The sequence below is a fragment of the Mya arenaria genome, chromosome 9 (genome assembly GCF_026914265.1).
Source record: "Mya arenaria isolate MELC-2E11 chromosome 9, ASM2691426v1".
Taxonomy (NCBI): domain Eukaryota; kingdom Metazoa; phylum Mollusca; class Bivalvia; order Myida; family Myidae; genus Mya; species Mya arenaria.
The window spans coordinates 24,862,992-24,890,246 of NC_069130.1; the positions used below are offsets into that span (position 1 = coordinate 24,862,992).

The 27,255-nt window shown below is 33.0% G+C and overlaps 1 protein-coding gene across 3 annotated transcripts in view; it reads right to left on the minus strand.

The window, feature by feature from the left end:
• Positions 1–1,761: 1,761 nt before the first annotated feature.
• LOC128245680 (G-protein coupled receptor dmsr-1-like) overlaps positions 1,762–27,255 on the minus strand; it is a 102,677-nt gene continuing 77,183 nt past the window's right edge. For 2 of the 3 annotated variants that reach the window (XM_052963903.1, XM_052963902.1), the window contains exons 3-4: positions 16,559–16,595; positions 1,762–4,574 (exon numbers count right to left, since the gene is read on the minus strand). In XM_052963903.1, the coding sequence (XP_052819863.1) occupies positions 3,167–4,378 (1,212 nt within the window). In that variant the 5' untranslated portion in view covers positions 4,379–4,574; positions 16,559–16,595 and the 3' untranslated portion in view covers positions 1,762–3,166. Of the gene's footprint in view, positions 4,575–16,558; positions 16,596–16,731; positions 16,808–27,255 lie in introns of those variants that run through there. The other variant, XM_052963904.1, reaches the window with a different exon arrangement.

The following is a 27,255-nucleotide window of genomic DNA, read 5'->3' on the forward strand; positions in this document are numbered from 1 at the left end:
AAATCGCATACATTTTCATCCTCATATTTCTATAACAAATGCGTTTATATTGTAGATAATGCTCTTATTATAAAACTTCTGATATAAGTCATCAACTGCACCGATGTTTTTCCCAACACTATTTAACCTAAGTGTCCATCATGTGGTTACAGACGTCATGACGCGCGTTAGTTTAGTCAAATACTCCCCATTTACATGATTATTGCTTAAAGAGTTTGAATTATTTTATTTTGGTGCTGTTCTTTTCTCAAATTTATAATGAATTTGTAACGTTATCAATTTCATGCCATGATATATGTATTTAACAATTTCAATTGGCGTGTTGTTGAACGGGATCTTCCATGAAAGTATGATTTTTTTCCTGCATATGTACGGAAACAAATTGTCCGTTATGCAAAAAATATACTAGTATATCAGTACTACAAAACATTTAGCAATTATTTACGTCGTAAACAACAATATGTATTCTCTTACAATATTGTAAGTCTGTACAAATACAGCACACATTGCGTGTAAGTTTATGTGTTCATGCTTGCTTCACAGGTGTCCTTTGTGCGTTATTCATCTGTGCTTGGAATGTATTATAACATGGTAATTGTACCATTGGTGAAAGGACGTTCCCATAAATAAACTGACACGTCATGATTTCGATACAATTAATATGTTTTTATGGTAAGACTAATTGGATCCGGATCAACATTTTTATGCATTACCTCGTATACAGGCAAACATCTAACAACATGTTGCCAAGACTTTAGGATTTATTTCGAATAATCCGTGTTGCCATTAATTCAGGCGAAAGAGTACCACACAACACGTTTTTAATATGAAAACAATAGACCTGCGGGGCCGGTATTCGTACCACCCTTTTAAGTTTACCCTATCAACGCCCAACCGTTCTTTCCAACACCTCTTACAACAGTTTGTATGGTTGTTTTTCAAAAGTAGGCAATGGGAAGTACAGAAACAAGTCAAGACGATTAAGATACAAAGTACAAATACTCCGTACTTGTTTAAATGTTGTTGTTTTTTTTCATTCACAAGCATATAAGTGGGATTAAAAAGTGCATTACTTATTGTAAAAGCTTTATTATCGCGATCCGGTATTGCATTCGTTAAAGATGCACTCTTACTTTCAAAAAAGATTTACCACAATTAATACAATTCTTGTAATACACAAAAAGGGACTAATAAATGTCGAAAACAATGGTTCTCATGGGATTAAGGATTCCGAGTTCATTTTCAAAGGAAGGCACAGAGAACACGGTATTTCCAGCGTATGAGATGATAGTAGATTGCAGTAAATCTTTTAGCATTCACAAACCATATTATAATTTTGCGTTTCCAGCTATTAAATACACGGTTATTTTCTTGTAAACAGAAATTCATATATATATAAATATGCTATACATGTGTATGTTTTGATTTTGAATAAGAGTGTCACTTTAAGATTTGTATCAAGACTGTTTCGACAGATAGTGTTTGTAGATTTTTTTCTGATGGCCTGTGTCTGGTTTCTAAAGAAAGACGACACAGCAAGAATTTCGGCTGCTATTATTACAAGAGTTCAGACACTTAAATTGGTTTGTTTGTACATTATATTTATTTCGAATGAGAACATAATTAATACCTTTGTATTTATGGTCTAATTTATAAATTATTAAGTCGAATGATCCATTATATGATCCTATTCGATTCAATCATGTAAAAGCATTTTGGTCGACATTTAAATGGTAAGCAGACTAATCAACACCATTTGAAATACATAGTATTTATTCAGAACAATCATTTCTAGATAAACATGAATAAATATAATGAAAAGCTTATACTCAAAATACAGCCACACTTTTCACATTGACAACATTGATATTCATAGATAAGGTTTATACAAAGCTATAAACATGAACAACACTAACATTATGTTAAAATTATAAAATGTTTGTACAATAAGTTTACACAGTCAGAAAGTTCTGGTAGTGATTCTTTGTGATTGACATCAATACTGACACATATAAATATATATATGTGATGAAAATGGCCGAAAAGGGTTAAATTTATCTATGTATTTGAAGGTAAATACTAGCATGTCACTTCTGAACTTGGCGCCGGTATTCATAAAACATCGTTAGTCATGTCTTGACCTAAGTCAATTTCTTAGGATAGTCAAAGTAAAACTTAAACACAACCACAGGTGTTTTAATTACATCTAATGTATATCATCAATTAGACTTTAAAAACTAAGAAGGTTTAATTTATTAAATCATGTGACCAGTCCGATTCTAATTTTAGCAAAATGACTTACGTCAAAAATTTGCTAAAGAAATGTGTTTAACATTTTCAATATTGTTTTTATTCCACAGAAGGAGTAATGTCGTATTGGCATTGCAGCAAGAATACTGTTAATGGACATGTCGCAGCGGCTCGTTCTTTCACAAAACGTTTATTTTTGTTTCATCTCTGCTTAGCCCACGCACAGTATTCGATTAAATGTAGAATTATATCACCAAAAACTTCAAAAGAGGCGTTACCTACCTAATGCAATTAATTAAAAAAAAAAAAATAACAATTTAATTTTAGAAATAAATGGTAGTAAAATGTTCTAGCGTATTTATAATTATACTGAATACAAGAAATATATAAGATAAAGCGAACAAGTATCAACATTATAAGTAGTATACTAAAACATTATACAATGCAATAAAATATAATATTATACATACATAGTTATTGTTGAGACTTTATGATATAGTTTAACCATATATTAAACTTACGTACGGTAATTGTTTTAAGGGGTTAACATATGCAATTTATTGAGTTTATACAAAATCAAAATAACGAGCTTTCAAAGAGAGGTCTCTTGCTACTTCACAGTGTTTACAATAAAAAGGGTTTTATATAAAACTTTTATAATATATGTTTATAGATAGATGTGAATGAAATTATATACAGTATGCAACAAACAATTAAAGTTAATCAATGTTGCGAAAGTAGCAATCAGCTTAGGAAACAAACATAGATAACAACAAGGATTATATCTCAAATATCAAACACGAAATGGTTTATGGTAAGGTGGAAATTACATTAATATGATATTACCATAAATCAGTAGCTATCACATGCATCCCATAAAATTACAACATCGAATTCTAAAACTACTGTATCCTAATCAGAGTCCTTCAGTTACCATAGTAGTGGTGACTGTTTGAAGTTTTCGACCCTCCACCATTTTCGGAAAACACTGACAAAATATAGAGATGAATGTGTCTCGAAATTGCTTGCTCATAGTACAGTATAGTACAAAGTTAATTCCATTATTTATCAAGGCCAGGATATCCAACAAATCCCCTAATGGTGTATAGATGTGGTGAAAAAAGTCCTGTATGAGGCCGCTCAGTAAATTCATTATTCCTTGCGGCGTCTCGGTTACTAAAAATAGAATCACTACGGTCAATAGCATCCGGGTTGTTCGCTGAGAACGCCGGGAACGTTTTGAAGACGAGGTCGAACCTCCGATTGGCTGGGTTTCCCCGTCCGCAACTGAGTTTTTGGTCATCATTTTCTTCCGGCGATTTTCCGCATTTTGCATCGTCCGTACAAGCAGAACGCTGAATATCGTCAACAAGAAACAGGGCAGTAGTTTAACCAAAACGGCCTGTACCCAGAAATTAAACTTCTGCAGAACGACGTCACTGTGTGTACTGTTTCTGACATCAATCCACCACAGCGAAGGATGCGAAGTCATGTTTGACGAATTTGCTGGTGGTTCAATCGATTGTGACTTGAACTCGTATGAGATTGAATTTGGTATACATACGATCGTTACAACAATTGCAACACTGATTACAGCCGTTTTTGCACGTTGAATGTTGCAGTATTGTGCTCCAATGCGCGGGAACCGAATAAACACATACCGGAACACGGCCAACGTAACAGTCAGCCAAATTGATATTGAATGTAATATTACACTTGCAATGGCGTAGGTCAAAGTATACTTGGCATTTGCCTCGGTATCGCGGTCCGGACTTGCCGATATCCCATGTATGACGTACATTTGTAGGGCAAACGGAAAATAAAACGCCATTGTTAATCCATCAGACACAGCAAGACCAGTTAATATAATATTAGTCGAAGAAATCATGTTCTTCCTAGTCAGAACAATTATATTCAAAACATTTGCTAGAACACCAAACACACATACGATAGCGGCTAAGTAGCCATGTATAGGTTTGTAAGAATTTTCAAACGTTTGTAACGCGGGTGCCTCAGGAGCTCCCATGACGTAATTTCCCATTTTACCAGGCGTAATGGTTGAATTTTCATAATCATAGAATATAAAATCGGTAGCATTGGCATTGACATAATAACCACTTTTGCTCATAATACGCACACTCGCGTTTTGTTTGAGCTGTTGAAAAGAATGAGAACTTTTCACGACAAGTTCGAATTATCCTCTAAGCCTGAGAGCCACAGTATGTCGAAGGTTCTAGAACGCTTCGTGTGTATTTGTCCCGTTAACAACCTAAGCTAACCACAAGGTCGGGCAGGCCTTTGGATGTTTCTGCAACGTCTATGACCTAAAAAGAACAAAATATAATGTAAACATTTTATTGAAATTTTTAAGTAAACACATTATTAGCAACCTCAAAATGATATTTAGAATTGAGCATACTTTTAAGAGGATTTAAATAATAGAATATTGTAAACCAATGCAAAACAACCCTGGATTGAATTGCCTAAAAAAGTTAAAATCGATATGACATGACACTGAACGAACCTGCTAAAGATAGTCATCACTGTAAAACATATGGAGGGAATAGATAGTCACATGATACATTTCTGTCTAACCAGTCTGATTTTAATATTCAGAAAAAAATAACCTTCATAATTATTAACTGATCTGAACACTTTGGTCATTTTCCTTCGAAACAACCTCCGATGTAAATGTACTTTTTTCATGGTTTCTTTTTTACTTGACAACGTTGCAAGTAAATCGAGTATAAATTTAATTACAGAATGCGCCTGACTCTGTGCTAAAAAAATCGTCTTACGTACACCTAAAATAAAGTAGAGACAGACATCAACTTTGTAGGCGTCACCGACACTTTAATTTCACGAACTTCTTTTACTTATGCAGCAGCATAAATCGCAGGTTCTTCGTGTGATAATGCAGAAAGTGTTCCGATGAGAGGATTACTGGTCGAATGAGAAGGTAATTATCGATTCGGCTATATTCATTGGCTGTGTGTTTGTTTTGTTTAAATACACATATGCACAACATTGTTATTAAACGATAGCATTTATACTCCGAACGATCTAAAAGTTTACTGCCCTTTACATTTGACGTGAGTATTAGCTCTATTTCTAAAGTTCCATATTTATTAAAACTATATTCGGGTCATGGACATATGATTCTTACACTGAAAACATATTACTTCATAATGGCCTCCCACATATTGCGTAATACTTTCTGTTTAAATTGTTGTGTATAAATGTCAATATCATCTTAAAACACGTGACTTGAACATTGGATACAGATTATGTAATATTTTGAAATGTAACATTTCTAAAACAAAAAGAAATTATTTAATATGGTGTACAAACAGTTTTATACTTATAGCATAAACCTCAAATATTACTTCTTCTAGTCTAAGATGTGGGATAAAACTGTTGAATATAAGGAAATGGTACAAGATTAACTTGCCACTTTTGTAACATAGGCTGTAGTATATTTTATGGACAAAACATTTTAGAAAGAAGCGGCAGCAAAATATTATGTTGACACTTAGTGGCCAGTAGTCCTGTAATAGGAAGAGAGTTACCTTGGAACCAAAATATTTTGTTTCAATCTATTATCAGTGGTTTGATAACTTTAATATATATTAAAAGAATCATATTCATTGAACATTTGAAAATAACAGCCTTGGTTTGATTGAGCGGTATTACATATTTAAATGACCAAATCCATCAAAACAACGGTTCAAATATTAATTATAACATTTACTGTATAATTAAGCAGAATTCTGTATAAAAACCCCCATTTACAATCAGAGTTTGAAAATAACAGCCACGGGTTGATTATACATTTAATATTGGTAGCCACTATCTCGTTGATAGTTTACGTGCGTTCCAAAAATATATCTAGATGAATAACCGATGATTGCCGAAATGAGGAAACCCATTCAACCTAAACACATTTTTCTTGATTCATTTGCTTTATTTGAGCAACTAAATTGGCCTTGTTTGCTTCGAATTACCATTGGTCTCTTGAGTGAAAGGGTGAAATTGGAACAGTATTTATTAATAAGGCGAATACATTAACTTGGAATTCTATTATCTGTAATAGATTCAGGCACGCCAGGAGATTTGTAAATAAAGCGGTACTTTCAGCTTGAATGCAAATGCCATACATGAGGTATACAAGACATGAAAGCAGCTGTATTAATTTTGTCTAAAGAAAGATTCGTCACATGAAATTTTAAACCTGTAATTTCAAAACAGTAGAAGTCAAATATGATATATGGTCCAATGATTACGAACAATCGCATGTCTGAGTTCAGATTCAAGTAGCAAAACTGCAAATATTCATGTCATTGTATATTTCGTTCAAGTTGAGTTTTGATGCTGACATTCGCTGATTTGTTTTCCATTCGAACGTTCACAATTATTTACAATATGTTTGTACAACTGATTAAATAAATATGATTCTCAGTAAAGTAATCAAAGCGGTTGTTTTTTATTATTTTGAGTCTAGAATGAGACATGGGACAGTTTGTAAGAATGGCCCCCAGATTATTTACAGAATTGATAACAAAAAGTTCTATGGAAGCTGCAGGGACAAGCCAAGTCGCTAAACAATTAGAAGAAGATCATGTCAAATGAACAAGGTAAATACACAATGACCTTGTAAAAGCAAGTTTTAAATAAAGCTCAAATTTGTTATGTCATCTGATTCTTAAATATATATCTCTTTCTAAAGAAGCTAGTAGAATATGTCCCATTTCGGCTCATATTTAACATCTGTTATCGTTTCCGTTTTCTGACTCCAATGCTTTATAAACATGAAAAATAAGCCGTATGAACATATGTTTTCACCAACGATTTGTGGTATCAAAATGAAAGATATGCAAGAATTATTTTGCATAATTAAGCGTTTTAACAGGTCGTGTTGGCTTACCATTAAACCTCTTGACTCGTATTATATTTTGACATAGAATTCTGCCAAATACTTTCAAAAATCATATTTTTTGTTCTTTTGTCAAATTGACAATTTGACATTCTCTTTCTCAAGAACGAATTTACCTTCTCATAAATCTCACTGATTGGACTACAACATCATTATGTTTCAGAAGCTTACGCATGAAACATTGCGTGTAATTTTGTGTTGGAATGTTTACAGGACTAAGAGTATTTCCGCTGCATGACGTGCCAGGCATTTTCTTATTTGAGAAATTAACGAATATATTACTGTCGGTTTCTGTCCAATTTGTTATTGAAATTGGCAAATTGTTTTTTCGTGGAGAAAAGAATTGTAAGGAATGTTCAAACTTCATATGTTCATGCAATCTGTAAAGGTCGGCGGATGCATTATGATCAAAAGAGGATCGAATTTTGGTCTTTCTAAATAACTTTATTATTTAAAACATTTAAATACCACTGTGAATAGTACACGGACACACAATGGCAAAAATAAGGAACTAAAGCTGCTGGTTTATTCGTTTGCTTGGCAAAAGTTAGCCAAAAACTATATTGGTTTATAATAAGCCAACTATTACATTTTACCAATGGAATTATTCAAAAATGCAAACTAGCCAAAATATGATATGTGGACACCTTATGAAGGTTTGATACAGTTGACTGCTAAAAATGTAAACGCCATGCCAAAAGAAGTTCTCTTCCGCGAGGGAATATTGGGAGAAGACGTGAATATGTGTTTAAACTGTTAGTTAAACAAAAGAACGCGCCTAAACACTAACTTGTTTCATGTAGCAAATGTAAAGAAAACAGTAAAAGGTCTAAAATAAGCACACACATTATATAAATGCGTTGCGTCATTCATGATATTGTTTTGATATACAAGTATGTTCGTAAGTGTAATATGTTGTTTTTAATTATTTGGTTTGAAGCAGGACCTTGTTTCGTGGGATATAAAATGTTTTAAATGGATCCTATTTAAGATGCTGATAAAGACAAATCATGGTGGGACGTGTCAAGGAAAAACGTAGACAATCTTAATAGAACAGCTTCCAATGAAACGTCAGCATTTGATTTCAAAACCTAATACGCTTTTAAGTGCTTAGTAACATAAAATGACATTTTTGTTCATGGTAGTTTTAACCCTTGTTTGTGGTTCAATAACAGTTCTCATTAAGAAAACTCTTTACAGAACTACGACATGCAGACATTGGTAATATCACTAACAAGAAATCATTAATAATTAAAATCAGGTTATTTTCAAGCTCAACTCATTTCAAATGATACACATACCATATTCATATAAGGCCGCAGCGATGAATTGCATAAGCAAAAACGGTTAAATAAAATAGGTCGAAGGGGTATCCATGTTACGAGAACCCGACTTTACACGATATCTCAACCTTACATGCACGCGAACTAACTTTACGTGCGCAATCAAACTTATATGCACGTGACCTGAAAGAAACTTTATTGCTAAACCTTTAAATTAAAAATGGACAATTTAAAATGATACTGAATGGTTTCGTAACCCGAAACTGAAATTAAATTGATTTCATACAAAAAACATCCATGTTTATAAATTGAACTTCAAAGGCAGGTTTTACGTATTTGAAACCTAAAACATTAGGATTTACTACGCGTTTGACAGAATTTGAGAAATAAAGCTGAAACTAGAAAGATACTCAGAGAAATACTTGATTAAAGCAATTGTGGCGCTTGACATGCCTCATGGGGGTATTTACGAAGACAGTTTAAATTAATCAAAACATAGTCGATGCAATCTGTCTAAAAATTGTCTTTTAGCGTGAACGGTTGCACCAACGATGAGGAATTTTAATGACGTTAAAGGTTTCAATTCCATTGGATGTCTTTTCGAAGCTAATTTGTTTCAGGTTTTTTTCCATTACTTAAACATGAGATGGGTTCATATAAAATAGATTAAGCAGACAATTACAATCCAGATTTCAAGCTGAACGCTTGACAACATATTTGAGAACAAGTTTAGACACACTATGTGTGCTTTTGCGTGTGAGTTGTTAAGCTTAAATAACCATGACTTCGGCAAGCATGTATCTTCACTTTTTAATGGCCAACGTTGAAATTTAACAATAAAAATGTGTAGCCAGTTTTACTTATTTATTCTGTAGCGAAGCCTTGCGTATATGCAACAACTACATGGTACCGTACGACTTCTATTGATAGTTTTAACTTGTTTATTTATCTGTTTTCACAAGGTTTTAAGAGTCGTTTTGTATTTAATTTCACATTATGATAGGTTCATAATAGTATTTTTTCACCACACTGTACACATCGAATCTAGCTGTATCTTCCATCGGTAATTCCATTAATTAATCATGCATCGCTTTACTTCCTTAGAAGAACGAGCTACTTCATCACAAAGTGTGACATGTTTTCCGAAATGCATTAGTATTGTCTTGGTAGACACTTCCGTACAACATGTGTTCGGCCCATGTGAAATGCAAAAAGATCATCATCATCTGCAACACCAAATGTCTGTTTAAATCCCTGCTTTCGATGAGCATTTGTTACTTCAGGTCTATCATATTATCTCGCATCCATTTATTGTTTCATCAATTTCTAGACTCATGTTCATCGTCTCAAAGTCCACATATGGATAATGGTTGCGTCCTGTATTGTGTTATTCTCAATCCTTCAAAAATGTTATTCATTATAGGTTTGCATTTCTGTCCGAGATGGTATAAAACATTTTTTAATTTGTTAAATCGATTTTGCGGATCCGTGGTCTAGTGGTTAGTCAATTAACTGTCAACTAGGGGTCACAAGGTCGATTCCCCACCTAAACAGTACAAACATTCTGATCGTCTTCCAAGAGGGACGTTAAATGGATGGCGTTAAAAACTCTAACTCTTACCAGGGTTACATTCTTTCTGTGCAATATGCTCCAAAAACCTTAAACGACTAACAATGTGATCGGATCACTCGCAGAGTGGGCATTGCCCGAGTGCGGGTTAATAAGCTTACACCCACTTGGAATATGCTTATAGTATTACGAAGGTATGCTGTGAAATTGATTATTTTGTCTGTGATAGTGTGATATAATGTTTACCGGATTACGTTGTGACAAAACGTAACTTAAACATACAGACGATATGTGAATGCTGTCTCAACATTGAACATTCTAAAGATGAAATTCAAGAATACAGAAATAAAAGTCTAAACTGCTTGGTTTGTTTCACTAGATATTGTATTCACCATCCCTGTTTGTGTTTCAACATGTTTTGATGTCTAGGCTGAGCTTATTTATGAAAATCCGTTCATCGTCTCTATTATACATTCAAATTATTTCATTTGGTTGAATCCCAGTATATGCATGCGTCTCATAGTTTTGTCTATATTAAGTAGTTATAAAAACTGGTCCTCCGGACACAATCAATATTTCATTCATAAATACGTAAATGGTGCGTGCCGCCACCACATACTCGGTAACAACAGTCCGAACACTGTTTATGTCACGTGCTCGGATCGTCGTTATCGAGCACGTTATTGGCAGAACCAAAAAGCTCTGTTGTATCCGATGCAGTTTATGAATCCCAATTTATCCAGCATAAATATACATGTGTCGTATTTCTTGTATTGAATATATGCTTCATACAATCAATGGGCATTTTCTCTAATGAATTTAAATCACCAAATCCCCACATTTTACAACCATACTGGTGGTAACAGCATTGTTGTAGTAAGTCCAGTCCGTCGTGGTTTGCCAACGTGCTCCCTCCTTTTCATTGTGTTCCAGTTTGAAGATCAGGATAACGATCATTGTCCTTGCTGTCATAGTGTAAATGTGTTTTGATTGATTATTTTGATTTAACTAGTACATTCTGGGTATTTCTGTACCTACCTAATAAAAATATTATATGTATATTTTAATAACTAAACGTACCAGTGAAGCAAATATTTCAATTATAATTTATTAAAAGCTCCTGGGGCTTAAATAAATACATCTAAGATTTCATTTAAATTTAGATTAGAATTCGAGTGTTTTGATTGGACTGTTAAAATGACCTTCCAATGGACTGAATGTAAGCATAAGGCATATTTAAGGGCAGTGATGAGAACGATATTGACTACGGCCCCAATTAATCGATAAAGTTTGATTGATCAGATCATCCAGTAGTTATTAACAGTCAGTTTAGTTTTTTTAAACGTGCAATAATTATACCTGATTCATACATTCATGTATTTTAGTAAAGGGTTTGAACTGAAAAACAAACTGTAACAGTTCAAATTTTGGAATAGGAACCAAACCCATCGAAAGCAGAGTAAAACACTAACTTGCCAAACTTTTCACGACGACGACATTTTAGACAGACATATATAATTGTTCATTGTCGTAATTATGTTAATAACAAAAATAACTTGCATCAGAAAATAATTGATATGGTCACAATGACACCTGGCATATAACAACGAAAAAAACTTAACACAGAGTTAGGCAAAATATAAAATGACAGGCCAACAATAACAATTTGAACTCATTTTTCTAATAAAGTGTGAAGGTGAATATCATTCATGTTATAAATTGATAATCTGTAACGTTTAAACAGTTTTCATTGTATACAGTGTTGGTAGTTCAGTTGCTAGAAAGGTATTTGAAACACTGGGTAGAAATATTAAACCAATTCAAAACAAATGTCCATTTCATAACAAGATACAGCGAGCAAGACCAGGCAAGACCAGTTGCAAAATAAGCCCCGATCTTGCTTAAAAGCAAAACGATTGAAATAGTTTTTCCCATTACCATATCGAAAAAAAAAAAACGTTCATTTTTATTACAATAAGTTCCGATTTGCTCTCATTATACTCATGTGAATGTTCACAAAGAATCTGCTTAAGTATAATAACTCCTACATTTTCCTGCCTATTTAAGTGCTCACTTTCCGTTTCGCCTATAATTACAGAAATTACTTTACAATTATAAGGCCGATTAGGTAATTACTTTTAAACACGGGGAACAAAGCCGTAAATGGATTCCTGACATTCCATCCCCCAAATTGTTTAATTGCATGATCTAAAGAGACCTCGCGCAGCCCCCAGAGTATTGCATGATAGTGTGTTTTATTCATTGTCAGGGATAGTTGTTTTCTTTTCGTTTGAGAATATCGTAAGAACAATTAAGTCTAACTGGGATCAGAGTAGCGTAATTCCATATTTGCTACAATTATTAAAATCGTGAATTCAAAAACACACCAAGACTCACAAATACTTATACCACAAATGTTATTATATCAATATAAGGTACATAAGTTAAGTGGGTTTTTTTCTATCAACTATTCCCATCGGTGTACTGGTATTAGACTCTGGCTCACATGTTATGTCTCATTTAAAGCATTGTAGTTCTTTAACATTGTGTTTGTAAACAGAGGTTTCGCTGCTCAGATGCTAGTTACTGTAAGTGTACTACTACAATCGTGAAAATATTAAGTGCCTTCCACAGAACTAAAGTCGTTTGAATTAACAAACTCAAACAAACTGTTTAGACACTTCTTTTTGAGATAATTTTGAGATTCATTATTTAGCAAGCTTAGAACATTTATCTAGCGGTAAAGAGAAGTAGAGCAAATTCTACCAAATAGTATTTTATCATATTTCGCTTTGTACTAATTTGTCTTTATACAGGACAAAAAATGTGTTTGTGTCAGTCAGTACTTAACCATCTTTAAGGTTTTTTACTTTTAAATGTTTTAATATTTAACTCCCGCATCCCCTGATGCAATGTGGGGTGCCTTTTAATACGTGAAGTTAGGTTTACAATGTGCTTTTGTCGTTAGTTTTGAGGTTCAATAATTAGCAAATATAGTACATATATACGTTGCAACATGTGTAAGAAGTTGAGCACATTTTACAAAATAATATTTGATCAGATGTCCAACCTGTCAAAAAAGTCTGTACTACCCAATCTGCAATGTTTTGAATATTTTTATTGTTTAATGTCTTGCCTTCCTCACCCACTTTTGTACTGTGAAATGCGTGCATTATGTGAAGTGACGTTTACAATGTGCAATTTACCATTTATGTCAATTAACAAGCGAAATCATTCCAAGGTTATTATTTAACAAACCTTTGCGCTTCCGTAGGAACTTCTATATATGAGATTAATAATAATTACAGCTTTAATTAGACTGAACCACTGTGGTTTGAAGTGTGTATGAGTTTCGTAACTGGTTGGTGACTGGTTGTGTCCAAACAATACTATTGTGTGACTTGTTTCATGCCTTAAAGGGACAGATGATACCATTACAAGGAATAACGAAAATCGTTAAACACTTACATAACTTGATACCGTTGTGTACAGTGAATATAATCTTACTGAGACAAGAATTAACTATTATTTTAAGCATGTAAAATAATGTATTATCGGCTTCAGAATAGTAGGTATTGATAAGCTTTGACTTGTTTTGAGGAAATACTGTATTTATCCATTTTAGGACCATCTCATGTCTTTTTCCTTAAGGTTCAACTACTTAACTTCTACACGTGTTCATTGTAGAAATTAAAAAAAATATGACAACGGCAAAACATCTTTTTCAACAGTCGCTTTATATTTTGTATGAATTTTAATTTCGTTTTACCTCTTAAAATTATAACTGCATTCACTTTTTTAACCCAAACTTCAATATAACTATCATAAGTTCCGTTAAAGATGCACTCTCACAGATTGAACGAGTTTACAACTTTTTTTATTTTTTGTCTTGAAACGAGCCAATTTTGCGAAATTCCAGGGGACCAGTTATATTAAACTGCTGACAAAAATTAGATTGCAGCCTTTTATATTTAAGTTAAAAAAATAATGTTTTATGCATTTTTCTTAAACCGTTAGAAACAGTTTAAGCCATAAAACATTAATTTTCGAAGGTAAATATGCAAATCTGCGATCTGATATTTTATCAACAGTCTTTTATCATTGGTTTGCAAATATTTACGCAAAATATTGCTCTTTCCAAGACAAAATGAAAAGTTTAAAAAATGGTATATCTGTAAGAGTGCAGCTTTAAAAGGCATTTAAACAACAATGCATATAAGACAATTTGAAGTTTCATTCACATCAATGTCAGATCAATAACACAAGAGCATGGAAATGAACAATTACAGCGTGATCTTAAAAAAGGCTATATTTACAGCGTTTTGCCGTCAACAACCCATTATTTTCAATCAGAAACTATTATTATGGTGATCATAAATCAATTTTCTATGGCAGTACCCGTCATAAATGTCACTTGACGATAAGCAAAATGCAATTACACGTGATGGAGTACCTCCATGATCCCTTTTGTATGTCAATTCTTGGAACATTAAATGTATCTCATAAATCATTAACACACATTATTGTAGAATTTGACATTCAATAGAAACACTAATAGAATGTTCAGTCGTTGGTCTTTTAAAAAATAGTGTAGTATTTTGGTAGCGTATTGCAAAGCTATAATTTATAATTTTATTTCAATAACCGTAATACGTTTCATGTTGTTCTTTTAACCCAAATGGTTTACCGTATTAAAATACATAGTGTTCCCTAAAGTTATACGTTTCATCGTCAAACCTCTTTTCAATGTGTCATTTGCCATATTGAAAAACCATGAAATCTGGAACACGAAAATAACTTATATTTACACCTCAACTTCATTTCCTTAAAGGAACTGCCTTTCGGCAATTGCGGTTATCATCCGATGAACGCAACATCTTCGGATATGTTCGGATCACAATTCATCGCATAACAATATACATAGAAATTGTTGATCTTGTTATTGTTTGTCTTGTGTCACCATGTCCCGTAAAATATAAATCAACATTTTAGAAAGTGTTAATTGTCTATATGTTCAATGTATTGTTGCCATAAGTGTTTCAATTTCACGTTTAAGAGTGATTTCAAGTGTTTGATCTTTTCCAGCGTTTTTGTGAGGTCGTTTGATAAAATGTTACCGGTTACATTCGGGTCGTTCAACTATACAGAATGGGTGAGAAAGGATTACTAAAAGGTTTTCTGAAATGCAATGCAATGAAGATTTTTTTTTACAATTTTTAAATAAAATAATGAAATATGGGTGTATATATAGATAATGAATTGCAGGATTGATGTCATTATCGGGGATATGAACGCAATTTGGCTGAACAAAGTATGCGTGGAGTCCTTCGGATTCCACACACAATGACCGGCTCGATTGGGTTCATATCCAGAGAATGTCATCAATGTCGCAATTCATTCCTTTATTAAAATACAGTTCAATTGTTTATTCGAGATTATTCTGCATGCGCCTAGTGACTGGCTTAGACCCGCCGCGACGCGATCACGACTTAAATTGGTTATGTTTCGAAATGCAGTTAAATGCATGAGTAAAAATACAATGATTCCTGTCAAATCTATATACTGATTTTGTTATCAATTTAGAAATGAGGAAATATTAAAATTTATACCGATGCAAACAGGTTGTTTTGGCATTGAGAGTCGTTCCACGTCTGTAACGCATTTTTGGTCATTTAGTTTACATACCAGTAATAAAAAATCAGCACCCTTTTAAATGATACCCAAATCATATTTAGTGATTATTGTACATGTTATTTGTCTATGATTAATCAGAATTAGGCTCTTATGGCTTTACAACCTTTGTTTATAATTTGATTCATCTCCTATAGTACTTTTAAAGTGTTATTTACTTGACATATTTGACATGACCCATGATTGGATTTTTTATATCTATCCAACTTATGTCGATTCACCGATGCGACGCAATACATACAAACAGAATATTCGTTAGCTCAATACTACATCATGCACTATTTGAGACACACATTCTAAACATTACAGATAACTATGGGCGTTTTTGTTGATACCAAACCAGTTTCAGTTTTGGTGTCAATGGTTTCAGCAGTTTCGAACTCTCTTTTAATAGTTTAGCTTGAAGCAACAAATGAATGGTTTTGTGTACAGTTTAAACAACATGGTGGAGCTAGTGCATGTAGTCATCATTTTATAAATATAACCTTTATTATTTAGCTCATTTGCCCATTGTAAGGCATTGTTATCAAAAGGATTGAGTTTCAACAAAGGTGGTTGATCACTTTCCGCCATGTTGGTTTCAAAGTAAACTAGTTTTCGAATGAAACGAACCGATGAAACCGCCTTCGGTAGAGGTTCGATAGTTTCGAAAACCGGTTTCGGTTTTCGTTAAAAAAACACGATAAAACTGGTTTTGGATTTATTTGAAACTGTAACAACAAATGCACAGTTTGTGAAACCGATATAAAACCGAAACCAGTATATAACCAACAAAAACGCCCTATATTTCACACATTTTACAACAACAATTCTGACAACATAAATTATTACCTTTTTCTGTCCTTTGTACCACTAAAAGACAGTCAGACTGAAACAAATAACACATAAATAAAGCCACAATTTAAACCTTTTTTAAGTAATTTTACAAAAAATAAGCAAACTTGATGACATTGTTTAATCAACTATGTCATTGTATTATTTAATCAACTCTATCATTGTATTACCGTAATGCTCAAACCAATACTCCAAATCTGAATGTAACGGAAATTTAACATTGATATTGTGTTTAATACGTCTTTCTTCAAGCAGACTTTTAATCCCAATGGCACAAGAAAATCATTTGCTTGTAGAGGCAAGCGGGCGGTAAATTGAGAGGTGGAAGCCAACAGGTCCTCTAAACGTTTTTTTTATTTAATTTATCTTAAAACATTTCCGCTTTCATCCATCAAAACATATCCACTGTCGCATCCCAAGGGATAGTCAAAAGTGTTATGGAACGTGTCAATCTCTAGAAAGTGTCGAACAATTGTCTGTTTTGTCTATTGGGGGTACTAGAAGTTGATGCACTCTGGCTAAGGGTGTTAGAAAACTGTGATACGATGAATAGATATATATGATTTGTTAATTGCTTTTTTTAAAAGAAGGAAATCGAGCATTACGCGGAACAAATGGGCTCAACAAATGAGTTTCTGTCTTGAAATGGTTATACATTAGGTATTCACTGGAAAGATGCACATAAGACACGTATTTAGTTTAAACTATCATTATGTATAACTCATTTGATTTTAATGATAAAAAATATTTATGGTTTGTGTACAGCTTAAAAGATAACAGCAATATTTAGTATTTTAAATGTTTGTTTTTCGTCCACGTAGCTATTTATTGAAAGCCCCAGGCTTATATTTTATATGCCTTAACAAACCATATGCTCATTTTTGTTTTGATCACTGAAGACGAATGGGTTTAACATATTAATGCATCTAAATAGATTCGTTTCGTTTGCGCATCTATGAAATATAAATCTATATTGTGCCTCTTCAAAAGAGTAAGTTAGCAAATACATGCACGACTTGGAAACTTAAGCAAAGAAATTCTATGATCAAGACAAATTGTAGACACATATCCTCGTATTACTAGTATAAGTTCGGGCACATAAACAGCTCACATCAAGTGAAAATGTATAAAAATATCCCGGTATTACTAGTATAAGTTCGTACACATTTACAACTCGCATCAAGAGAAACTGCATACAAATATTTCACTATTTTTACAAGTATAGGCTCAGACACATTTTCATCACACATCAACAGAAACTTCATACACAGAGTTCCGTATAACAGGATTTAACATCTCAGATTAAAAGAAAATGCATACAAATATTTCCGTATTACAAGTATAGGTTCGGACATATTTATACCTCAAATAGTCCCGTTTTACAAGTAAAAGTTAGGACAAATTGACATCTAACATAAAGAGGACCTTCATACAAATATTTCCGTATTACAAGTAAAGGTTCGGACATATTTATATCTCAAATAGTCCCGTATTACAAGTATAGGTTCGGACATATTTATATCTCAAATAGTCCCGTTTTACAAGTAAAAATTTGGACAAATTGACATCTAACATAAAGAGGACCTTCATACAAATATTTCCGTATAACATGCATAAGTTCGAACGCATTTACATCTTGGTTTAGGAGATACTGTACACAAAGTTCCCTCATTACAAATATAAGTTCGGTCACATTTACATCGCTTGCTTCTTTATATTCTCGCAGACAATCATCCAAACTATTTTAAGTGACACTCGTATTTCAAGTTATTACATGCATATGTATAAAAAGCATACACTTTGAGTGCTAAACCTTAAACTACTTACTAAATAATGCTAACTAATAACTAATTTATTGAAATAGTAATTACTGATAACAAGAGTGTAACCGTATAATGAATAGCTAAACAAGCACAAATATTGAATGCCTGGTTTCAAAGATTGAAAGTGATTAACTATCCTTTCATAAATAAGAAATACCGTGTGTTATGTCCTTTTCTTTCAAATTTAACACAGTAACTTTCATAAGAAGCATTGTTTTCGATAATTATTCATCATTTTCGATAAATTAAAACAATTGTATTGATTGTGCTGCATCTTATATTGGAGTAAGAGTGCATATGTAAACCATTTTAAAACATGTAGAAGTCATGTAAATGTATAGATACAAGAAGTCTCGCGTCGTAAGATTCAAAATAGTACAAACTTGAAGTAAATATTCCTGTAGACAAATATTCCAGAACACGAAATCAGCTCCTTAAACACAAAGTACTTTTCTTGGAAGCTGTCGCAAAGCAACTGAAGCAATATAGCAGCGATGTTGTAAACTTTGGCTTGATTTATACCAATCTTACGCTTAACGTTTTCAGTAAAAGAAAACGAGTTATCGTGGAAACAGGCAAATTATTCCCAATAAAAGATGATATCGTTTGTAGTCCATTCATTTCATTTCTAATGCTAGAGCATGGAACGTACCGTTGAACCGTTAACGCGTATTGGAATGCTAAGATCCTATAGACGGCTTATTTTTACTTAAACCGGATTACACTCACGACAAAGGGAAGCGAACTTTGACAGATCAGGAAATAGTACACGCTAATTTTCCTAGATTGATGATTCTAATGGCCAAGAGACAATTTTATCCTAAGAATGACCACTGTTGCTAACTGTGTTCTTTCGATCACGCTTCCGGGAAAGTGTCTCCAATCGTAAAAACGCAATTAATTATAGGGAAAATCAAGAGTGAGTGCATTCGTGCCACTTTTTCTTAAGTACGGGTTGTTGACTTGGAATTTGCGATAACTGTATCAGAACACGCATACTGTCAAGAGTCATTGTTGTTTACTTAATATCTAAGATTGTCCACTGCGATTTGTACAGTATTTAACCTTAATCTCGGAATTACAGTTGTGGAAGGTGTGCTTGTAAAAGTAATTGTTATGTTCGCTGCACGCAACCATTATATTTGTTTTCGATGAAATTGTTTGAAAAAGCAAAACTTAAAAACACTTTATTAGTGTTGTCGCAATATGTATATTTTAGTAGCAAGAACAACGCTGCATAACTCCCATAAAACGAATCGATGACAATATCAAGTGACACTCTTCGAGATCAATACATACACATGTATGACAAACATAAAATTTGACTGATAACATTTTAACTACTTACTAAATAATGAATTTATGGAAAATATTAATTCCTGATAACAAGATAGTAACCGTGTATTTAATAGCAAAAAGCGCATTTTTTTAAATGATTGGTGAATGCTAAAAGATTTACTGTGGTCTACTGTAGTCTCATTAGGTAGAAATACCTTGTTTTATGTTCATTTCTTTCAAATTAAACTCGGTATCATTCATAAGAACAATTGTTTTTGACATTTATTCATCCTTTGTGGATTATTATAACAGTTTCATTAATAATGGTAAATCTTATCTGGGAGTAAGCGTGCATCTTTAAATATCTGCGGTCATGTTTAACAGATCTTTCAAAATCCATACGACTATCCTATTGCCAAGGTCTGAGCGCAAACACTTTGTATGAATAGTATTTTAAATGCACTATTTTGTTTACCAAATTATTACGTATATGACAGGCACGATAAAGTAAAACAATGTTTACATCTCCCCCAGTTCTATTATACATACGGCGAGGTCGAATAATTCTAGCAAGGAAAATAAAAACAAGCCTTACCAAATGATAGTTTTGCTATTTCAGTCGTTATTACAAGAAAATATATAAACCAGCATAGCAGGTGCGGTTAGATGCCCGAACAAATCAAATTCAGAGTTATATTTATTTAAACCGGAACCATGAAAATGAAAGTAATTATCCGTAGTGATTAATTTAAAAAGTATCCGCAGTGATGAATTGATAATTTTATAATCAAAATTAAACATTTCCTAACAATAACTCTGTTTTTAGCAATTGAAAACATTCACGGTTATTGCACTTATCCTTCACAATTTATTGTTCATTAGAAATTTTACGTTGTCTTATAAAGCTATAAGTTATAGATAATTTTGGTTTTAATTATATTTACGTCTACATTTAGTTCCATTCATTTACACATACATGTTCATGAAGCTGTCTTTAAGCCTTCCTTCTGGTACACTAAAAATGCACATGAGAAATAGATTGTAAATCCAATTCGTTGGTCGCATTTGTGAATGAATGTTTTAGAAACCAAGCAGCTATTTAAAAAGGATTTGTCACGTTGTAGCTACTGAGGTTGCATCTCCCCCGCCTAATTAAAATAGAATATATCGTCATTTATATCAAGTACTATATTTTAAAACATGATATCCCCTAACATTTTCACAACACTTATTTGAGATAAATGATCAAAATAAATTCGTCTCATTTCAATAAATCACAATTTTCTATTCATTATAAATGTAGTGTCTCGTGAATAACATAGACACAAGACATTTATGAAGATTTAGCTGTGTCGTATAAATAACTGTTTTATGAGTGGGCAAGTATATTTAAGCAATAAAATATATGCATACAATGCATGAGGATCTTAAAAATTCCGAAACAACTCAACGCCAGTTCAACCACTAATTGGTGGTGCAAAGAAAATGACCTGTCGATACTTATGTGCCGAAGATGCGCCTTGTGTTAACTTCTACACATGTGAGTATGATTTATATTTTATTTGATAATATGATAAACAGACATATTTCTGAAATCAGAGAATGTGGTACCGTGTAAGAATATTTTTACCGCAGTTTGGCTATAATTTCGTTTCAACAGTTTGCAAAACGTGTTGCAAGGAGCTGTTCTCCCGGCGTGCGCATATTTTGAGATCTGCTAGCATTTCAAGTACATTTTGTTCCTTTAGCATACCGTTAGTACATTCTGTACATGCACATACGACTGTTATTAGAGTTAATTAAATTCGCTTTCCTGTGCTCTGATCTATTAGGTTACTTATTCACGTAGAGATTTGAAAATAAATTCTAACCGACTTAGTGTAAGCCCCTCCCAAACTGCATCCGCTTTAAAATCAAGCCGTTCGCTGGTCAAAAAGACCTGTCAAACACTGTATGGCGAGACAATGCGATGGCCTAACGCTCAAATTACATCTTTGCATATGCGAACAGCAGGCGTTGCTATATGCGCCTGCACATTTATAGCAATTTACTAAATCATGAAAAGTCGTCTTCAGCAATATGTAACGATTCTTCGTAAATAAGAAACTAAATGTTTTAAATATCTAGCGCACGTGATAATCTGAAAAGGTAGGCAAACACTAATAATCGTTCTTTAGTTTTTAATTATAATGTTGCATGAAAGTAATATGTTAAAAAACGATAGTTTAAACTTATATATTTTACAACGATTGCAAAACAAGTTATTACAACATTATACTAATCACTCTTGTCGGCACGAGGAAGAGTGCAGTCTTGCGGTGTGGGGAAAAACCGGAGAACCCGCAGGTGTAATAAAAAGTACTCGCGCATTCAGACAACAAAAATGTTAACCGGGAAAGATTCAGTATAACAAGAAACTTTAAGAGACGTTAAACACAAAAAAAAACAATAGAAAAAAACTTAGTTTCAAGTATATATCTTTGTCTAATGGGAACGTTTTAAAAAATACAGTCATTAAAGGTAAGCCTATAAACCCATCATTTCTCGAACGATTTATGTCTTAAAATTGAGGTAATTTGAAACGTCGTGCAAAAAAGCAATTTATTTTTTAATAGTATATATCATATGGTGTCAATAGCATTTTGTATTTTGCAATTCAGACAGTTATAAATAGTAATGCACTCACAGATTAATTGAAAATATACGCGAGCACGAAGCGAGATTCGATTTAGTTGAGACATAAACGTCACGAAGTAACTAGTGTGTACAATATTGTAAAGAACATCGCTCAATACCTAACTCGTCCATGAGCATATATAGGTGTTATGTATCAGAACTTACGTTCTAAACTACTCATGAATTTCCCTATACATTTTGATGCAAACTGAAAGACGCCACTTCTAGCGTTTCACGAAAATTACAACATTACATTTTCTTAAAATACAGTTCAAACACAATAGATCTAAGCAATGTAAACGGTATGTTGCTTTTGGTCCAAATTAACTCACTCACTTTGAAGAAAATCAACTTAATTATTTTAAGAAATCTATGTTGCATCAGGTCGTAATACCGTCAAGTTCTATTCCAGCAAAAATATAACCTCAGAGATATTTTTTTCTCTCCGAGTAAAAAAATAACATAGTACAAGAACTATAAATCATGTGTATCATTCAGACTTGAAAAATATCAATCTGAAGTGGCAGTTTTTCATATACATCCACACCCTGTTCTTAGCATTACGTTTTAATTGGACGACATAGCTTGGTTCCCACTTTTATATGGACATTAATTGGACGACATAGCTTGGTCCCACTTTTATATGAACATTAATTGGACGACATAGCTTGGTTCCCACTTTTATATGGACATTAATTGGACGACATAGCTTGGTTCCCACTTTTATATGGACATTAGTTGGACGACATAGCTTGGTTCCCACTTTTATATGGACATTAATTGGACGACATAGCTTGGTTCCCACTTTTATATGGACATTAATTTGACGATATAGCTTGGTTCCCACTTTTATATGGACATTAATTGGACGACATAGCTTGGTTCCCACTTTTATATGGACATTAATATAAAGACGAAAAACAAAACCAAAACACTCTAGAATTATGTACAATTAATTGAAGCTTTCTATATAAGGTAATTTCAGAATGTCTGGTGTGTGTAGGAAAGGAATATTGTTGTAGAAAAAAACAACATGCTTTTACAATATTTTACGAGAGCAATAGCTTCAGAACCACGTTGATTTAAGAACAGAGTCAGACAGTAATTTCCGAAAACATTTCTTATTGTAATAGACGGAGAGTGATCCAAATAAAGCACTGAAAATGTCCCCTAACAACACCTGCTTTCATTAATTCAGATGGTGGTATGGCTAATTAAAAACAAACAAAGTTGAATAATATTAAGAAAGTATCTTAACCAATAACAAATAGCTAAACTAAAAAATAATTACACCGGCTTGGAAGCATTTTAGAAATACAATGGTAAATACTATAGAACACCAAGTATACTATTTTGATAGTTTTTATGTGAGTGGCTTGCATAAAGGTCAAATAATTAACCTCTTTAGACTCTAAATATTTCTTAAGTTTTTTTTTTCAGGTCAGCTGGCTAATTTATAAATTGATAGATCCCCCTAACATGCAATTTGCAAAGGATTAATTGGAAATAAATGTACGTTTGATTGAAATTTGACACGAACCGAAATTCCTCATGCACAATACTACCATTTTTTCAATATTGACCTTCTTGCATTGCCGGGTTTATCATGGTGTTGATGACATATTTTCCAGGCTGTTTTATTTTTTTGAGCAAAGCTATTATACTGTTAGTAAACCTAAAAATACTACTGATTTAAAACATTTCCTGCAATTTTTTGAATTAAACTATAATTGACAAAAATACCCGATATTATCATCCATCTTTTTTTTTAGAAAAGGAAGTAATTTGGAATTTCGAAAATGGATTTCGCTTTATGTAATTCAATGACGTAAGGAATACACTTGAGTTTGTTAAGGAGTTCGTGAAAGTCGGAAAGGTTAAAGCACTAGAACTAGAACTGAAGGACACACAATAGCGGAGATCTTTATGTAATTATAGCTGATAATGCTGTATATATCTTTTATATTTGTTTGTCATCTACTACGAATGCCTATTCAGCTACTTAAACAAGAACGATATCATTCAATCATTTGTAACAGTTAAAAATATTAGTTCAGGACCATCGTCCTTAATGAGCTGAATTAATGAAGCTTAGTAAATTTACCCTTTGGCTTATTCATATCATAATGACGTAACAACTTTTTTTTTAATCCTTAAATTATATCCTACGGCTATACCTGATTTTTCCTCTCTTTTTCGTAGATGTTTATCTCAGCTTAAAAGAGCATTTTTCGTGTTACATTGTTTCATTAGCCAGTATAATACTTATCTTTTTTTAAATGAAAGGTTTAACGATCATGCAAGCGAATTCCTATAGAGACTAACTATTAGATATTGATTAAGTACACAGTAGACTTAATTAAGGGAAGGTCAGGTTGAATTATATGACTTATCAGTATCTCAATATGTAATAACCCAACCTACATACATTTTATGACCTACGAAACCTTTATCTAAGTCGATTTTTCGAAGTTATGTTTTGTCCAATGAAATTGTTATATTTTGCAAAAACAGGGTACAATTATTTTTGTGAATTAGAAGCCAAACGATGTTGATATTATTCAGGTAGAAGTGTTGATTTAAATAGTTGCTAGGTCATTAGACAACACAATGTTGGTTAATATTCGTTAACAGTGGTTTATTTGCTATGCCGGGCCTACCTACATTTAACAGGGTGAGGAATCACGTGACTTAAAAGGGTTCTCACATGGCTCACCACGGGCCACAACCGATGAAAACACTCGAGTAAGTGGCTTTTTGTTTCTTTAAATAACAATTTAAACAAAAATATATGAAACATATTTCAAAGCCTATAAAAGACAATGCTAGTTTCTGCTTCCATGCGTGTGAAATATTAAAGATTTGCTTTAATTTTAATGATTTAATCTTTGGATTTAAATTTCAGCGTTGCATCGTTCTAGAAAATTCCATCAGGTTGAATTTTTTTTGTCGAAGAAGTTATTTCTAAATTAACGTAACTAACGCGATTGTTTATATCAGTTTTGACCGGTGTTGACCCATGTGAAAACCCCTTTAAGTCACGTTATTCCACACCCTGTTTAAGAAGTTTGAAATACGCATAGACCGATATAAATGGACATGAGGCGTCGCAGGTGATGTTTACTTTGAGCTTATTGCATTTGCGCTCGTGTACTTTACATTTGTGTCTAAAGATGTGCCAAGATCTCATTTAACATTTCTCTTTGAAACAGATGTGTAGAATCATAAAAATACAAATTCGGAAAAACAAGGATAAACCTCCTCATTCATGCACTATTATAATGCAAGTGTTCAATTTTCTCCATTCATAAAATCTTATAGACATCGAAATACTCGATTTCATTGTTTCTGTTAGCAGACTTAAGGGAAGTTAATACGTTTGTTTATCAGTATCAGCAAACCGCTTAACTAGATGTGTCATGTTGCGCATAAAAATGGAGTACTTTATAATTGTCGATATTGACATATAGTTTCGAACACAAATACTGTTACTTAGGTATTTACAAAAATAAAACGTACGATGGGACGCCACCGACTTATCATTGCTTTTGTCTCAGTCAGGTATTAGGGGGGTCATCATTATATTATTTGAACTGCCCACTTACTGGGCCAGCCACTGTTTTATATATTATAATGCTTCAACTGATTATAATCAACAATGGCTCACAGCTGATTTACTAAAGTAAATATTTATGAAAATTGGAGAAATGCAGCCTTCTCACAATATTTCATATCGATCACTTAATTGATATAGCGGATGTTCGATCATAGCACGAAAATAAGTTCGTCATTGACGCAGTCGCAAATATTTATTCCTTAAATCTAAATGGCATTATTATACAAAACGTCTTTTACCTCTTTTAAAATGCACAGGCATTGTACTTAAACCCATCTGAGACAGCCATTAAAGATTAAAGCAAGATAAATACTTAGCTTGTCCCCTGCTTTCCATTTATATGAGCAATTATCGCTTACCATTATTATGCACACAATGCAATAAGCAATAGCTGGGGTTTTGACATATGTAAGACGAAAGTTCTGTCAGAGATGACACTTTTGTCGAAGTTAACAATGTTCTGTAGAATCGCCCCAATATATAAGTTAATTCAAACATCTCGATTTCTTGATAAAGTGTGGTATATGACGGGTACGACTAAATACTTAACAAAACGGATAGCAACGAAAAACACGCAAACAGGAAATCCACGGAAACCACAGAAATGCAAGGCGAAAAGCTCAGAAAACACTGAAAAGTAGGGCAATATACACATTACCCAACGAAAGCCAATGGTCTTAAAAAGCGAGTAATTCTCGCGGAAAATACCAAAGAGCAAAGCGAAAGGTACAGAAACTAGGGAAAAGCAAGTTATACTTATAATTAATACGACAATTCCGTGAAAATCTTTAAAGTACATTTGAATTTCGGTTTTATCCGTGTCTTTCGTGTTTTTCCTTCCATTTCGTGCTCGTCGAGAATTAGTCGTTCCGGTCTGCATAGAACACTAGCATATACATTTGTGGTGCGATCTCGATTTTGTAATTTAATACAATGTACAAAGCCAATCTTTAAACGATTTAACTCTGTGCAAACTAGTGCAAGCATACAAAAAAACTATAGCACCAGCTTGTATTTACAGGTTAACATATCGATAACACATTTGGGAAGCATCTGCAATGTTCATCGGTAATGTGTTTTAATTATATTAAAGTGAAAGTTTTACACACTTCCTTGACATTAGACTTGAGCATCTGAAAGAAGGTTATTCCCATTGTGAATAACACATCAGATAGAGTGTTACCAGCCAGACACATTTCAACATTCCTTTAAATTTAATTGACAATATCTTAGATGTGATGGCATCCTCGCCTTTCTTTTAAAAAAATCATAACACCTAGTTCTGGAAATTCAAGCTTTTC